The sequence below is a fragment of the Sinohyriopsis cumingii genome, chromosome 19 (genome assembly GCF_028554795.1).
Source record: "Sinohyriopsis cumingii isolate HCF-2022 chromosome 19, ASM2855479v2, whole genome shotgun sequence".
Lineage (NCBI taxonomy): Eukaryota > Metazoa > Mollusca > Bivalvia > Unionida > Unionidae > Sinohyriopsis > Sinohyriopsis cumingii.
In genome coordinates this window covers 23,691,721-23,710,279 of record NC_142979.1, presented here as the reverse complement: position 1 = coordinate 23,710,279, position 18,559 = coordinate 23,691,721, and the positions used below count along the sequence as shown (strand labels likewise).

At 35.8% G+C, this 18,559-nt stretch overlaps 1 protein-coding gene across 2 annotated transcripts in view; it reads right to left on the bottom strand.

Annotated features, from left to right (window-relative positions):
* Nucleotides 1-2,209, bottom strand: part of LOC149775282 (uncharacterized) — a 73,304-nt gene extending 71,095 nt beyond the window's left edge. For both annotated transcript variants that reach the window (XM_089943905.1, XM_089943906.1), the window contains exon 1: nt 1,924-2,209. In XM_089943905.1, coding sequence (XP_089800031.1) covers nt 1,924-1,966 — 43 coding nt within the window. In that variant the 5' untranslated portion in view covers nt 1,967-2,209. The remainder of the gene's footprint in view (nt 1-1,923) is intronic.
* Nucleotides 2,210-18,559: the final 16,350 nt, after the last annotated feature.

Below are 18,559 nucleotides of genomic sequence, written 5' to 3'. Positions count from 1 at the left end.
AAGAAATGTAACAACGAAAAAAAACAACCTCTTCATTTTCATATGAAACAAGTCATTAATTTTACAAAATTTTTTAATCTAAAGCATGTATATGTAGAATCTATTTTTAAAAGTCACTCTCGTAATCTCCTAAATTATTTAAATAGTTCGGAACTTCTTTTTATCGACGCAGTAATGTCTTTGTTATTCGCATTTGGACAAAATAAGAAGGAAATTATCCATGCATATCGACCGCTTTTGCCTATACAAACATAATAAAATCATATATAAGTTCTTGTTAGCAGATATAAGGAAATAATTCACTCTTGAAGTGGAAACCTTTTTAGTATTGTTACAACAATGTTTCACTTGACGAGTGAAATATTTTATTATATCTACCTAAAAAAAAGTAGTTGTTTTCTACATACTCTTCAACATAACATAATGTTACGAAGTAAAGTTAATTAATATTTTGTCGAGATATAATTATGTAAAAGTAGCAAAACATGAACTGTGCAGATTCTGATGTATAAGGGTCAACTCTATAATTTCCGATACATGCATATGGGTGTTAGCCCGCAGAGATGCGCATGTATTACCTTTCGTCGCCATTCTTGCTACGACAACTGGCTTCTAAATTTCACTGGGAACGTTGAGGCAGTTAAGATGTATGGGTGGGGTTATTGACGCTACGTTGAGAAGAGTTTTATGGGGTGGGGTGGCAAATTATGCTCTAGAGTAATAGTAAATAGTAACTGCGGAGAAATGACTCTTGTGTAGATTTTCTTTGCCTGGGAGGGCGTCTGCTCATTATGGTCATTTTCCGTCTAGGGTGTTGGGGGTCTGCACTTAGGAAAATCTAACCTGCGAGACCTAATTTCACAGTTAGCGGTCTGCAGTGTTGGGTATCTGCCCTTTAAAAAATCTGTCCTACGAGACCTAACTCTGCAGTAAGCCGTCTCGGGTGTTGGCAGTCTACTATGTTACCTTTTATATATGCTCAGTGTCAAATACATTTTTTAAGAAGGATAAGGCAGAAAAAAAATTGCGGTCTAATCGTTGTATGTTTTAGACGGGTTCCACTGAATTTCATTTCAGCCGAACGATATTGAAACGATTTCTGGTCAAACGATTCTTATCCCACAATTCTCTCCTGTCTTTTGTTCCCTTGACTCACGTGTTTAAAATACCAGTCTGTATTTCGGATAATGCGTGAGAAATTTATTTCTGTATGCGTGCGATAGCCCCAGATAAATTATCATACTCAAGAGAAGCTGGCAGGAATTTCACAGCAGTTTACTGCTCAGAAAACCAATAAGCAACGCATTTTAGAAGATACCAACATAATATGAGGGCCTGGTGTCAGATTTATGAAGTAACACGTGTAGGATAATAATGATATCAAAATATCAGAAGAAGAAGAAAAAAAACATTTCACAGGCGTTTGCGGGTGAGTTGGTGTGCTATTTAAAAATTCTCACAAAAAAGTGGCGTACAACCCTGGTATACCAGCTCCAGCTTTTGTTCACTAGACACGAATGAACCATGCTGGATTGTGCTCAGGCCCGGCCCATGGATGTGCGGGCCCAAGGCAGCATGCGGGGCCTAAGGCAGCAAGCGATGAGCGCGGGGCCCCAAGCTAAAAAAATGCATTACCTGAAAGCGCGTGACCCAATCGGTTGTCTCGTTCGCCTTGCCCTGGGGCCGGGCCAGATTGTGCTACAGCTATATGTGTGATAATAAAATCTAAAATTGACCAAACAGGTCGGTCGACATGCTAGGAGAGAGAGAGAGAGAGAGAGAGAGAGAGAGATATTTCTCTTATGGTTCAGACTTTTGTCAGTTTAGCATTCTGCTCAGTTCAATCGTGAATAATATTTATGCATGTCTGTAGTTCACTCGTTATTTTCAAATTAAGCAAAAAAGACTGTAATTAATACTCACCAATAGCAGCCGGTAAACTCAAAACAATATAACAGAGGCGCATTCCTGACTAAATTCGCCGAATCCAGTTAAATTCCTTGAGCGACTGAACACAAAAATCTTATTTGCAATAAAAAATAAAGGCACGTGCTGTTATTATCTACGTGAGTGAGACCTGTTTTCCTCTGAATCTTGCATAAGCAAGCCATAGGCACCTTACTCTAGAGAAAAGATCCCTTTTGTATAAGATGTTTACGGGTCGTCTTTCAGTTCCTTTTGACCTCGGCAAGTTTACGCTGCTGTCACTAAGTGTGGGATGGTGGTGCAAAAGGGGGGAAATTACGCAAATGCTCCGATGATTCAGTTACTCTTGTTCTGATTTTAAACATTCTGGTTTAATTAGTACTAGAGTTTATTTTAATTCACAATTGTTGCTGTTTCTCAACAAAAGAATACAGCACATCAGTCGACTTTGTAAATAGCTTAAATTTGATAAAATATTTAAAAATTACTTTTATTCATGAAATAACATAGTAGTAAATTTGGAAACATCCCCTTTTGAAGTCACTAAGACAGTTATCAATTTAGTATAGATTGGAGATATAATAAGTTCGCCTGGAAAAAATGATATACAGAATTTTCATTTTATTGGACAACAACACCCCAGAGTTCATGATTATTACGTTCATCCAAAATATGATTTGATCAAAAATAGAACTAATGTAATATAATGTGTACTTTTTATATGTTTGACAACAGCCTACTGTCTGTTTTGGCTACATTACTTTTGTTATCTTTAATGTTTGAATGAAGACTTCCGTTATGGTCTGTAGGTATTAAAGTATATGGACGTTCATAATTCATTAAAAAACTTCAGCATTGTTACTCTTTACATAAAAAATCCCCTTAGACGTCTTCGCAGTCTTAATACGATATCGATCCATAACTTATTAAGTCAAAACAAACAACAACAAAAATATATATCTCTGACGTGTTGTGTATCATTATTTTCCGCACATGAAGAGCATAAAATAATTCAGTTTTGAATTACTTGTATTAATCTGTTCTTATTTACGTATACAGCATATAATAGCGTTCATGTATTTTTCCGGACGTTGTAGGGTCCGGAAACGACACGAATCTGGTGGATGTGAGATAGAAAGCATTGTCGCATGTGACGAGAGACAATCCTCTAGGATTCGTTGGTGGCGCCCTGCAGATATGTACTTCTGACAGTGACAGCTGCAAGATGAAGTTGTTTACACTTGCAACAACAACAATGGAGAGAATGTTGACGTATTTCTATGTTACTTTCATGTACTGTGGCTGAAATTTCTTTAGACATTGTACTTGTGGAAACAAAATGGCGTCCTGGTATGAATCCATTCGGAACTACTTCGGTTATTTCTGCGAGACAAAATTATGCTTCATATATATGTCGGCACAGTAATTTACAGAAAAATCATGCACTGTCTTCGCCGGAAATTTCTCCACAAAAAAATTAATCCAATCTATTCGGATCACCTCGGCTATTTCTACCAATGTATTAACCGTTAGTAACGCGTGGGGCTGTTATTTAACATTCTTGTGTAGTAGCTTGAGTGTAAAAATCAACGTAAATATCACGTCTTCTAAAGAGCGTAAATGAATATTATTTTTTTAATTAGAAAAGGGATTATCTTGTAGATATCTCTTATTTTCATCCTGTAATTTGTTTGTCGATTGTGAAATGAAAAGATTCTTTAAATCTTAACATTGTATCTATTTCGAAGTTTCTCATGCTTGCCATATCTTATCGTGAGCTTTAGTTTTTTTGATAATATGAAGACCTTCACCTAATATAATACAATCGCTGTAGGCAAGAATCCGATCTGATAGGTTTAGTACTGTTTCTTGTCCTCTTTGTATCTTTGTTTTTCGCTTCTTCATATACTAAATAGTTTGCTACATGTGGGAAAGCATCAACATTACTTAAACCTCGTTGCAACTTTACGTATCCGAAAGCAAGTGTTCCAGGGTTCTTTTATTCTTATTATACATGAAATTGTATTTGCATTGACTATAAATTCTGATAATATAATATCGTACACACTTTTTGGCATATTTCCCGCTGCTTCTCACAATTTGTGATCAATATTTAATAACTCTAAAGTATTCTAAGAGGAACGCTTCCCAGTATACAATAGTTGTGTTGACTGTTGAACACATCAATTATTTGTACAAAATCGCAAATTAAAAACGTTCCCTATATATATAAATTATCTAACAATTTTCTTTTCATGTCCATTCCAATACAATCTTCCTTATTCGCAAAAGGTTCATGGTTCAAATGACGAATATTTTTCATCTTTCTAATGTTACCTTTTGTTGGGCATCAAATAGCACTATTTGCTGAGATACCGTAAAACGTTACAACACATGGACCTAATCATGCCGAATGTCGCTCGCTACACTGGCAGCTGGTAATGAATATTGTTTCGTTAGTACCGATAGCTCAATTACAACAGCCAATCGCAGGTGCTCTTACAGGTCTGTTCATAACAAATTGCATCTTTTATGGTTTATTAAATGAAAAACTTCCTGACAATCTTTAAAAAAATACTATAACAATCAGGGGATGTAACCAGAATTGTTTCACGAACGGCGATAATGAAGGTAATGTTGATATGGACTCAGATCACAATTATTATTCCTATATAGTCTCCAATTTTTGTTTCTTTGTAATGAACTTTCCACTGTGTCCAACTCCTAATAAATCATATGTTAATCTAAAATACCTTCAAAGATGAACTCACAGTGAAGTTTACGGCGGCTGGATTGCAAACAAAGCACGTTGCAATGGGTCACAAAAGTCACTTCCGGATCAGCATCAATGTCTCATTGCTCACTGCGCACTCTCGCCGAAATACACGCAGACAACCATAACAGAATGCGCATATTCTAAAGATTAAACAGTTAACTTTAAATCAATACCAATAATGCCTAACTATAACTATTATCGCCAATAAAATGAGAGAGGAAGGCCATGCTTTAAAACCGGAACCGGAAGTAACAATTGTGACCTAAATCCGTATGCCTCGTGTATGTGTACTAAAGACAATAATGGCTGGTTATCATAGCTCAACAGTATATTTAGCTCTTTTATTATACATCAAACGTACTAAAACACGAGAAATAAAAAGTAATCATAAAATAGTGATAAATAGATTATAATAGCTAGATATTATTCTCTTGATCCTATTCCCGCGGTCGAAGCCACAAGCTAGTGTGAGATTCATCCATAACTGTCTAAATGTCGATTTAAGTATTTGTTATTATTATGTGGTGTATTCAACTGATAAATAGCTCTATTTAATTGCTATGAATTTATCCAAAACAAAATTTTGAATAACTCAATCATTCATACAGCAAAATAATTTTTTCGTCAAATAGCAGTTTCTTCCGAAATCAATTGAATAATCAAATGAGTAATTTTAACTATGTAAACTCACATGTATCTATCTAAATGTTTGATCACGGACTAACCAATTAATCAATTAATGAATAGATAACTGTTAAACCAAATGGCTAAATAAATACTATTCAGTAAATGTTCGACGTTAAACGTGTAATAGATATAACAGGGATATAAACAACACAGTACCGGTACGACAACACATCGTTATATTATGCCGATTTGAAGATAAAAGATAATAAGAAAAATAGTTCTATACATTACATTGCTTATTTGCCACGTCTTGGCACGGATTTTGGCAAGCTTTTTGATGTTTTATTGGTTTATCTACGGAAATTAGTAGCCTGAAATATTTTGGTCAATGTGCGTGAGTCTGTTTCTTAGAGGCCATTGCTGCATTTTATCATCATCATGGTTTATTTGTTTGGAGCTGAGTGGAGAAATTCATGCTGTTGAACATGAAACATATTCTAGAATGCATACGAAGTAGGAAATAACAATATCTGTATCAATGTCTAATCACATGACTAAAGCGTGGCCTATGATGATTTAGCTCTGTCCATCAGTCCATGCGGCAACTGTTACTTTTAGTGTAACTACTTACTCTGTTTAAGTAACCTCTAAATAATCTTCCGGGTAAGGTGGACTTAAGACAACGAAGAAGCTTGCTAAATTAATATATGTCTAATCAAGCTTCGACTGATGTCCTATAGCTTTATAAAGGTTAATGTATGCCTCAATCAAGCTTCCAGTGATGTCATATAGCTTTAAAAAGGTTGATGTATGCCTCAATCAAACTTCGACTGATGTCCTATATCTTTACAAAGGTTAATGTATGCCTCAATCAAGCTTCGACTGATGTCCTATAGCTTTAAAAAGGTTAATGAATGCATCAATCAAGCGTCGACTGATGTCCTATAGCTTTATAAAGGTTAATGTATGCCTCAATCAAGCTTCGAGTGATGTCATAGAACTTTAAAAAGGTTGATGTATGCCTCAGTCAAACTTCGACTGATGTCCTCTATCTTTACAAATGTTAATGTATGCCTCAAGCAAGCTTCGATTGATGTCCTATAGCTTTAAAAAGGTTAATGAATGCATCAATCAAGCTTCGATTGATGTCCTATCCTTTAAAAAGGTTGATGTATGCCTCAATCAAACTTTGAGTGATGTCCTATATCTTTACAAATGTTAATATATGCCTCAATCAAGCTTCGATTGATGTCCTATAGCTTTAAAAAGGTTGATGTATGCCTAATCAAGCTTCGACTGATGTCCTATATCTTTACAAATGTTAATGTATGCCTCAATCAAGCTTCGACTTTAAAAAGGTTGATGTAAACCTCAGTCAAGCTTCAACTGATGTTCTATTTCTTTAGAAAGGTTATATATGTCTTAATCGAGTTTGGACTTGTGTCCTATCTCTTTCGAAAGGTTATATGTCTTGATCAAGTGTGGACTGATGTCCTATCTCTTTAGAAATGTTGTCCTAATCAAGTTTGGAATGATGTCCTATCTCTTTAGAAAGGTTATACGTGTCATAATCAAGTTTGGACTGATGTATTATGTGTAAAGCAGCACGTTTATTTAACAATTTACAGTAAGGTAGAAAGTGAATTTTCTTCGGTCACATTTATGAATTAAACCTAATATAAAAGTAGGAGACTATTGATATTAAAAATCGATTTTGACTGAATAATTTCGTACATGAACACGAAATCTAAATCACATTAAATAATGTTTCAAACAGGTTTAAGATTTAAACATTTTGTGTATTATTTCAAGGTGTTTTACCTGCCTTAGAATTAAACAGAGCCACTCTCGGTATTATCATTGATAGCATCATCCTTTTAAAAAGGAGACATGATTGAATGTACCAATTAAAGATCAATATCCCTCTTGAGTTGTGATGGGGAAATTATGGAAACAATAATATTCAAAGACTAATATAATTAATTTTATTAAAACTAGCTACATTAGGAGATCCAGTCGAGAGTACTACCCTTGTTATTGTTCTACTACGCAACGATCTACTTTTCAAGTACCAGTCGAGATTCCTACCTTTGTTATTGGACATAGAACACAATTAGTTTTACCAAATAGTCTCTACATTTGTTTCTCAGTACTGACCTTTCCACTGTCTGACAATCAATACAAATCATATGTTAATCTAAAATACCTTCAAAGATAACTTTACGATGAAATTCTTGTCATAGGTTCACCTGCATTTTCTTTTAGAGGCTGGATTGTAAACAGCAGAATGTAAACAGAACACATATTTCACTTCCGGATCATCACCAAGGCCTTATTACTCACTGTGCACCGTCGCCGAAATACACACAGACAACCACACCCTGATTTCATATTCTCTAGAATAAACAATTACCTTTAAATCCCTACCAAAAATGCATAAATCTGACTCTTCTATCACCAACAAAATGAGAGAGGAAAAATGCGTGGGTACTGAACCAGAACTATTAATTGTGCCCTGATTCCTGACAGGCCCAATTTTTTTATGGCCAATTTTAGTCAAACTTTTATATTGTATGCCACACCTATTTCAACTTTATACATGAAGTCATTTTTAAATTTTCTTGCAAACAAGACATGTGACACCTGTCAGAAAGTGTGTAGTGCTGGTCTTCCACAGGGTGCAAGTTTTGGTCCTAGTGCTCTTGAGAAACCAAAACTAAATTTGTTATATCTTCCTTAATTTTAGGAATTTTTCAATGCAGTAAAAACCTAATTGTAACACAAGATAAGGCCTGTCTGAAAGTTGTTTAAAATTTAAAAATATTGATAAATTAAATTTAATGAAATTTAAATAAACGTAAATTTTAAAACTAAATTTTATTGAAAAAATAAATTTTCATACAAGTTTTAAAACTCACTTTGACAAATTTTAGACAACAAAGTTGACTAATGAATGGTATTTAAAATAAAAGGTGGTTTGTGTCTGTACAACTGATAACATTTTTCCCAGGCGTAGTGATTTTGGCAGCAAACCACAATATGCCTGTCCAGATGCATATAGGTGTACATACTAAAGAAACAATGACAGGTGCTATGTTCCACATGTATTGTGTCAGGTACTTAACCAGCTGTTTGTATAACTAATAGCGCACTCAGATTTAAAGTTGTAATGGGACCACTGCCATGTTTTATAGCAAACATTCATTCCATTTCAACGTCGATAACTGCAAAAGGCGACAATGGGATAGGAAAATACAGTCTCTAGGGAGGCTCTACCTTACTGAAGAATGGTGCTAATCTCTCTCATGAAGACCTAGTCCATGTCTTTGAGGTGCTATATATCAGTGTGGTGATCTGAACTAATCTTCGTCTTTTATGGCAGTAAACTGCACATGTCCTTATGAAACCTTGCTATCACCACCGGACTACTGGGGAGCTTCCAAGCTGATCCAACTCTAAATACTTGGTTCCAGATACCAGGCTATACCTGAAAAGATATAACTTGTTTCACATCATTCTAGAAAACAGTAAGATGTAGGTAAATGAAGTTAAAATGTGTTAGATATAGTGATTGTTATTGTACTACTACTGTTACGTATATCTAATTTAATTCATGTTTATTTTAATTGCATTGTTTGTTTGTCAGCTTAAAAAAATTATTTGTATTGTACATGTGATTATAATATAATTTTGTTTACGTAATTTGGATTTTTTTCTTCAGAAAATAGTTTGACCTTGACTGATTCAATTGTAAACACATACAGCTGATCTAGTTCCCGACCTTAATTCAAAATTAGTAACAGTCACGTGAACAAGATTTTTAAAATTTATTTTTATTGTACGAATAATAAGGCTGAGATCGAGGCTGTGTTGAATACGTGACCCTAGACTAGTAAATAGTTTTACTGAAGTAAAAACTGTTTTTATATAAATTTTATTCTTAGACTAAAATGATTGGTTTTCGTAAGGGCCATGTTTTAAGTACGTGATGTAAACATGATCACGTGATCATCATCCGGGCATCTGTTTTGCGCAGTATCCAGGTTTTAAACCATTGTTTTAGAGAAATAATCTCAGTCTGGGCTTAAAACATTTGGTGTCAATGTGTTCTTTTGTTGTGTCAGTTTGGAGTTTATTCAGATTATTTGAATTCTAAAAGATTAATTCGTTTCTCTGGAAATAGCTTTGAGTGCTCATACAGAATTCATGAACAAAGACATTTCTTAAAAATTTTATTCGGATTTCCAAAACCGGAGTTTTATTTCTTGTGTCTCTACAAGGAACTGTTGACAACCACACTATACAGGATACAGCATATGTCATCGCCTTCCATCTTGGATTCTTCATCGTGACTCGAAATTAAATTCATTAGAACATTTCATTTATTAGAACTTCTAAAATTTTATTCGTGGATTACTCTTGGGTTATTTTTAGATTTGATTCTTAAAACCACAAGTTCTTATTTATTTTGTATTTTTACAGTAATTTTCCAGGGAAATAAATAATTTGTAAAAAATTTCAAAAGCTTGTTATTTTCACTCTTGCGTTACTGTTTACTGGAGCCTAAACACGTAACATAAGACTACGCAACGGTGGCGTAGTGGTTAGAGCGTCCGCCTCGGAAGCGGGAGATTGTGGGTTCGAACCCCGGCTTAGTCATACCAAAGACTTACAGAAATGGTACTAACAGCTGTCTCGCTTGGCGCTCAGCATTAAGAGGTTAGTGTTAGGACTGGTCTGCCATGTGTCAGGATAATGTGATTGGATGGAACATCATGCTACGCGTCTGCGGCATGATGTCCCAGTGCTAGACATCACTGTAAACTGCCACACTGCAGACATCATAGCGATATGACTGAAACATTGTTAAAAGCTACGTTAAAAATCCTGGGGTATGTGAGAGCTTATCGTGAGTCGGTGATTCTTTCCGAGGTTTTTCCGGGTTCGTCCTCCATCATTTTTACTGGCCGCCATGTATAGCTTGTTTTTAAAATGGCGTTAAACCTTATAGCAACAACAACAACAACAACTACTACTACTACTACTACTTTACAAGTTCCAGTCGAGATTGCTACCCATATCATTCGACTATTACTGAACGATCTACTTAAGAAATACCAGTCAAGACTGCAACCATGTCATTCTTTTACTCGACTTTACAAGTACAAGTCGAGATAGCTATCTTCGTCATTCTACTACACTGCGATCTACTTCAGAAGTACCAATCGAGACTGCTACCCTTATCATTCTGCTACTCAAAATCCACTCTGCGCCATAGTCGCTAAACAAGCGACTCTGCTATCTGGCGATGTACTATCCAATTTTGAATAGTATCCCTACGTCGACCAATTCTGAGGTCACGTCTGTGTACTAAGAGGAACATATTAATTCCATGCACGTGGCCCCATTCCTTTGTTAATTTTCATGACTTGCTGAAGACGATCTAATACATCTCTTGGAATTAATTTTAAACTAAGCACAAATGTTTCCCAAAAAAAGGTTTGTTAATATGTTTTTGCCGATGCTTATTGTTGCACTTCCTTTGTCAAATCTTCAATTTCGGAGATGTGTTGTTTTGCACGTTGTAAAGCTCTTTAATTTCGGAGGACAGTAAATTTTCTTAGTAGTTCGAGATCGCATAATGCCTAAATAGATGTGATAAGTTTTAAAAACACCGGAACTTATGAAGTTTGCTCAATGATCTACTTTACAAAGTATGACTGTTACCCTGCCAGTCTCCTGCTCAACAGCTAATTGATATTCAAATACAGGCTACTAACCTATGGAATAAAACACCCACTTCTATAATGGTTTAGAAGCAATATTCTTGCAAGAAAACTGTGTGCGGCTAAACGGTCAATCACAATTCAAGCGACTCTTTATTATATGGTCAAACTTATGCGAAAGACGAAATGACCATAAATAATTTACTTCGTATACAATTATATGCTCATTTTATCTTCATCATCACCTCTCACTTTCTATCAAGCAAATTATAATCTATGTGATAAATTTGATTTCTAAATTCCACATGTTGGATTCAAAATACCTACGTCAGTTATTTTTTCGACCTTATTTATGTGGATCAACCTTTCTGAAAATCTAAGACTTGCCAAATCCTTTAGTAAATTTAATCGATTTATAACTTGTGATACACGTGAACTATTCCTATTATATACATACTGCATAAGGAAATAGCCTATCCTCCACGCCAAAAATAAAATAAGTAGCATGCTAAAAAAACAATTATATTAGAGTATCCGTTATTAGATCATCGACTAATCCTGTTTCTTTATCTTAGTAAACCACATTTGCCTGACACGAGCCGCCTGCTATTTCCGAGTTCATTTCAACTATCTTATGGTTTCAACTGTAAAGTATTTCAAGCTGTTCCAAGTTTTATTAAGGAAACCTGACGATTTTCTTGATTAACCTGATTTTCTTAATATATTGGGAAATGATTACGTGCAATATTTATGTAAACAGTATTACCTGTATCAAGCATATGCACGTACTAAACTCACGGCTCTCTCTCTCTCTCTCTCTCTCTCAGTCACATTATCCTGACACCAGGCCGACCAGTCCTAACCCTAACCTCTTAATGCTGAGCGCCAAGCGAGGCAGCTGTTAGTACCATTTTTTACAAGTCTTTGGTATGACTCGGCCGGGGATCGAACACACGACCTCCCGTGGCCTAGTGGTTAGAGCGTCCGCCTCGGATGCGGGAGGCCATCATTAAGAGGCAGGTGTTAGGATTGGTTGGCCTAGCGTCAGTTTAATGTGACTTGGTGGGACATCATCCTACATGTCTGCGGCATGATGCCCCAGTGCTAGACATCGCTATAAACTGCCACACTGCAAACATTGTAGCGATGTGAATGAAAAATTGTTAAAATTACATTAAAAATCCAAATCTCTCTCTCTCTCTCTCTCTCTGCCGTACGTATTAAACTAAGAGATTTTATGTAGAGAAATGAATGTACATAACTCAGCAAGGTTACTGCCGAACCCTAATAGCATGATTCATATGTAAACGGGAAAATTATGTTGAAACTGAACTAAACAGCAACCCTGTATATGTATACAACTGTTTTTCTCACAGTTAGAGACTTAGAAAAGTTTGTAATTGGATCTATCAAAAACTAATTGACTACAAAAATAAACTTTTACTAAATACAAAATGTACGTTATTTGTACGTTATCGTGTTCTTATTCAATTAAGCTCGATCAGCCTGGGATAATGACAAGGACAATACATCGTAAAAATTAATCAGTAGAAATAAATAAAACTTCTTTGCAATGAATTTTGATCAAACGGAAACCAGCCGAAATTGGATCAGTTTACTAAAATGACAAAAAAATGTTCGGAGTGAAACTACTGTATAGTGGATCATAGGTTCGTGATAAATATAGTATTTTCTTTTTATCCAGCTAAGTGACAAACTCATGTTGTGATGGGTTTGTGAACAAGCGTGCAGAGAGAGAGAGAGAGAGGGATACTCATTTCAGCGAATATTTTACATTATTATGTTCCTAGGGACTCCGGACTACATATTATTTGTTAGTGTACAAACTGGAGACTAATCTTATGTCTAATCTTAGTAATTTAACTCGATAAAATTGATATAAATTATATATACCGTTCATATACGATTAGCATATACTGAGATGTTAGGAATTTATGAAGAAATCATAAAGTTGGCAGGGAAAAGGCTTGTCAGTCAGTTTTTGTAACAGTATAGATCCGGTGACACGTGGCTCAAGAAAGATGGCGCGTGGAATCGTGAAATAAACAGGAAGAGGTTCAAGAGGGGATAAAAACGAAAATCTGGAGGACAGGTTCACTGATCTTATAGTGACAATTGCAGTAAAAGATGGTGTCCTTAATATCGCGGTTTGAACTTCAACTGTACTTCGCTATCGTTAACATTTAAATAAGATCCAGCCTATATAAAACGACCCTAGAATGTGCGGGTCCCAAGGCAGCAAGCGATGAGCGGGGCCCCAAGCAAAACAAATTGCATTCCGGAGTTGATTTCCGTCAGCAGCACGGGGCCCTGAAAGCGCGGGGCCCAGGCGGTTGCCTCGTTCGCCTTGCCTTAGGGCCGGGCCTGTAAACGTGTAATATCCGCAAAATAGATATTTTAATCAACCGACATACATACATACACGCACACACACACACACACACACACACACACACACACACACACACACACACACACATACATACATACATACATACATACATACATACATTAATCGTGGTGGCTTATTTGTTATCTTGATAAACTATCGACCAGAAAGATGCATGTTTGAATTTAGCCATCGGATCAACCTGGCTTGGTTTCCGTGATGTGTCCCGTTAACGGCGCTTTACCGAATCTCCTATGTCTAGATGTGCCCTAAAGGACCCAACAAACGTTCGCTCATGCGCACGTACCCAGATAGTTAAGTATGTAATAAGGTCTGTAGATACAAACGCAAATAAATTAAATAGATACACGACAAACCTCTATCATCTTAAGATTCGTTGCTTTAATTTATACATATTTGCAAATTCATCATGGTTCAACCTGTGCCTGCGCAGACTTGAAAGTTCTTGACGGATTCTTTGGCAGACGGAAATGACTGCAATATATGGATAATTTCATGTGTATGCAGTATTATAGCGAAATAATGTGATGTCATATCCGTGTGTGTGTGTGTGTTTGTGTGTTGTGTGTGTGTGTGTGTGTGTGTGTGTGATTTGGATTTTTTAACGTAGCTTTAACAATTTTTCAGTCATATTACTACAGTGTCTGCAGTGTGGCAGTTTATAGTGATGTCTAGCACTGGGACATCATGCCGCAGACATGTAGCATGATGTCCCATCTAGTCACATTATCCTGACACCAGGCCGACCAGTCCTAACACTAACCTCTTAATGCTGAGCGCCAAGCTAGGCAGCTGTTAGTATCATTTTTGTAAGTCTTTGGTATGACTCGGCCGGGGATCGAACCCACGACCCCCCCCCCATCCGAGGCGGACGCTCTAATCACTAAGCCACCGGAGCGGTGATGTCATGTCTGTTGCGAACGGTGTGCAGTGTATATTCATAAATTCATATTACAGGATTTTTTTTTCTTCTTTCTTTCTAGGGAATATTATACAAATTCTTTGGATTCTGCACTAAAGACACATAAGAAGAAAAACTACAGCAGGTGCAGTCGAAAGTATGTGTTGTAAAGTATTCACAGAAAATGGGTTTCTCCAGGTGGCAATTTACATCAAATTTAATAATTGTGTTATTCTACCAAGGAAAGGTAACCAACCGTGTGGCGCATGATTTGAAATTGGAGAATGTGTAGAAAAGGAGTGCATTTGCTCTTAGGGGGCAGGGGCCAGTTTTATGTACGAATTTAATGTCCCATACACCTGCCTAATATAAAACTTCATATAAAAAATAATACATGAGTGAATTAAAAAAGGTCCATATATTTGGATATGTATAATGAAGCACAACATAATCGTATCACACACTTGAACTTATAAGTGAAGTGAAGTTCTTAGAATACAATGTTTATGCACCCCAACCCCTATTGTATAAATGCATTTTTCACATCCGAAGGCCATGTTTGACAGCATGTTGTGCTCACAGTGCAAACGCAAGCCGTTTCCCTGGGTGATACTTTTGAAAAACGTTGTCTACTAAATAGCTTGATGCAATTCAGAATATTTGTCATCCAAGCCGTTTTATAGATATTGTACTTGCCTTGAACCCACGTGTCTACTGCTATTGGTAGCTAGCTCTACTTCGTAGCCGTCTATTGGTATCTCAATGGCTACATATTGTGCAGTGACTATGGGAGGTGGACATGCCTCACATCAATTTCAAGAACAACATAAGCCCAAAACACCTAGTTCATAAATATATCCATCTCTTTAATTATTACACAATAATAGCTCAAATACTCACCCCATACCCTTAACTTGCCAGGGGCCAATATGCGAAACTGGCCCCTGCCATCTTAGGGGCAACTAAATAAAAAAAATTGCAGCCCGACGTACCTTCCGTGGAAATAGGTCTCCGCCATCGTTTAATAGCACACAATATTTGAATGTACTTTATAATATCATTTAAATTTTAAGGTTTGGGAAAAGGACCTGAATCATTCCGACTGATTGGCCTGAACGTATTGTCACCAGTTAAATTTACATAAAAAGAAAATTAATAAAATAAAACCCCATCAAAAGAAAACGAAGGTCATGCAATAAGTTTTCGTACATATCAGCTTAACGAGTAATTTACGTCGCTTTTAAATAATTTAAATAAACTACTGGTTCAGAACTGAGCCTCAGCACACCCCTTGTAAGCAATATCCTTCCGCCAGTTGTCAAGCTACAAAACTGAGATGAGGCGTGACATTTTCCGTTTACGCAGTCACGAATATTTACAAATGTATTCAACACCCTATCCAAAAATAACTGGACTGAGAAGACATATTGAAGAGAATTTTTATGTCATCACGGAGACTGTTTCTAATAGTGGATTATATTTTCTCGGCCATACTTTTCTTGTAGTACTCGTGACTGGACTAGTACGTAGATTATCTTACACGTATATTTGATCATATACTAGTAAAAGTATGCTCTTTTTCACGAGACACACTGACCACTTGTTATTGTTTCATATTTGAAAGAATCGATTTGGCCGTGCATGTGTTACTGGAAGATAAACTAAAATAAAATGTTACTGGAAGATAAACTAAAATAAAGTACCACAGAAAAACTTTTTTCAGCCAAATACCGAATTTGATAGAAAATACCCTACACCTATAGAAAAATATAATTAAAAATAAAATTTAACAAATCTGAAAAGGCGTCAAAACCATATCCTGCATTCAAATAAAATAAATAAAATTGATGAAGATTACTGCTATATATCTCGTAAGAGCACACTAAAAATAGTGCCCCAGCTCCGGCCATTTAGTACCCCAGTCAGTGAGTACTAACCTGATACACAGAAACTAATAATCCGTACCTGACTAGAAAAACTACGAGGGAATATACTAAATCTCGATTCTGTGAGTCCGTGTTTTGTTTTGTTTTTATTCAATAAGGGCTTTTCTTTGGCTTTTACTCTACCAAATGTACCGTCTGCCATATTAGGGCCGCGGATGGCCGAGTGGTCTAAAGCGTTCGTCTTTACCAATCATACCATCTCACCTTTGTCCGCGTAGGTTCTAGTCTCGGGTTCGGCCAATGTGGGCATGTGAAAAAAAAATGCCAGTAGCTTCCCGTGGGTCGCTGGTTCTTTACCCGGGTTCTTCCTCTACTAGTTATACTGGCTGCCATGTACAGCCTATCTTGCGCTGAGAAATAGCGTCAAACCACCGAAAAAACAATTTGACCTATCATGTGGTGAAAATGGCATTAAACCCACAAAGCCGATTTATCGTTGAGATATGAAAATCCAAACTTTGTACGGCTTTGCATTTTACAATAAGTATATTAGGCACCAAAATCAAAGTATTTCCTTGTTGTGATTTACATGTAGTTTAAATACACACTGTTATTCTGTAATTTTCTTGTATGAATTATTAATATTTTATGACCATATGTTCGTTAATTGTTCGTTTGATTGCTCTTGCTCAGGGCCGTCCTTTGCTGATTGGACTGATTTGGCCAAATCGGGCCCCGCGTTCTTAGGGGCCCCGCACGTTAGTAATTTAATATATATATATATATATATATATATATATATATATATATATATATATATATATATATATATATATATATATATATATATATATATATATATATATATATATATATATATATATATATATATATATATATAAAGAAAAAGTAAATTTAAAGCAATGGAAGAAAATCTAAGTTCAATATCAGTTAAAAGTTTATTTTCAAATGCCTTGCTCACAGCGGGTCTTGCGCGTATATCCAGGGCCCCCGCCAAAATAATCGTTTGGTAAGGCCGTTCCTGCTCAAGCTAATGGAGAATGAGTAATATGAATACAATGAAGGAAATCTCACGAGATTCTAAGAGGTTTTAATCAGCAATAGAATATTGTATAAGTACTAAAAATTATTTAACTTTTAAACAATGGTTTTATTTACTTCTTTTTTTAAAGAGTATGTACATTTTAATTATTTCGTTTCTTATTGTATTCTGATCATTATTTAAAATCATTATTCCATGGATGAATAGCTTTCAAAACAATGAACCCATTAGCAATCTCTGCGGTAACATACCTGTATTTCATATGGATACATATACGTTAAATCAAAATGATCAATGCATGCTATAATAATTAAGAAAAAATTTATCGAACTAAATATTTACATTTTAAAACTAAAATTAACAAATTAAATAATGTTTTGACATCAGTATCTATCAGACATGGACATAAGGCAAATTACATCGACTTCGATTGAAATGTTCCGTGTTATTTTGTAAGGCTTTCCTTCGATTGCTGCGATAGTTTAATGGAGAGTGAGTCCGCTTTAGATATCCATAGCTTATCTGTGTGCGTCAGCAGCAGAGAGGGTGAACAGACCACTTAGGGGAATGGTCACCCTTGTGTTTTACCAAAAAAAATAGTGACCACTCATAGAGGTCAATTACCACGTCTACGATTATTGTTTGTCCCAAACAGAACCGTAGACGCCCCTCTCTGCTGCTATCAATATTGGGAATCATCATCTGAATCATGGGAATCTTCATCTGTTTCATCTTCATCTGAATCTTCGGAATTTGTTCTATGTTTCAAGTAATATTCAAGTTCTGATGGTGGTTTTTCTATTTTGGGATTTATGTTTTTTCTTTTTCTGTAATAGTTCATCAAACTTCGATATCGATCTCCACCGCAATTTTTACAAATCTGATATAATCCTCTAACGCCGTTGTTACATCCAACACATCTTCGTGGACCAGCATGAGGATTTTTCTTTATAAGATAATTATGTTTCTTGCAATATTCTCCACGGCACTTTTTGTTGCATTTATCTGTTGTTCCTTGACGTAACCACGCACAGTTGTTCATTATATTAATGATATCTGTTTAATTCAATTTAATTTTATCATCACCCCTGTTACCCAAATATTTTATCAATACCCACACGATATCTTGTTCTTGGATCATGTAAATTTATTGTTATAAATCCATGCGGGGTAGCTTGCGCTCGTGAGAAGAAATTTTTGAATTTAATTATATCCATGTCACC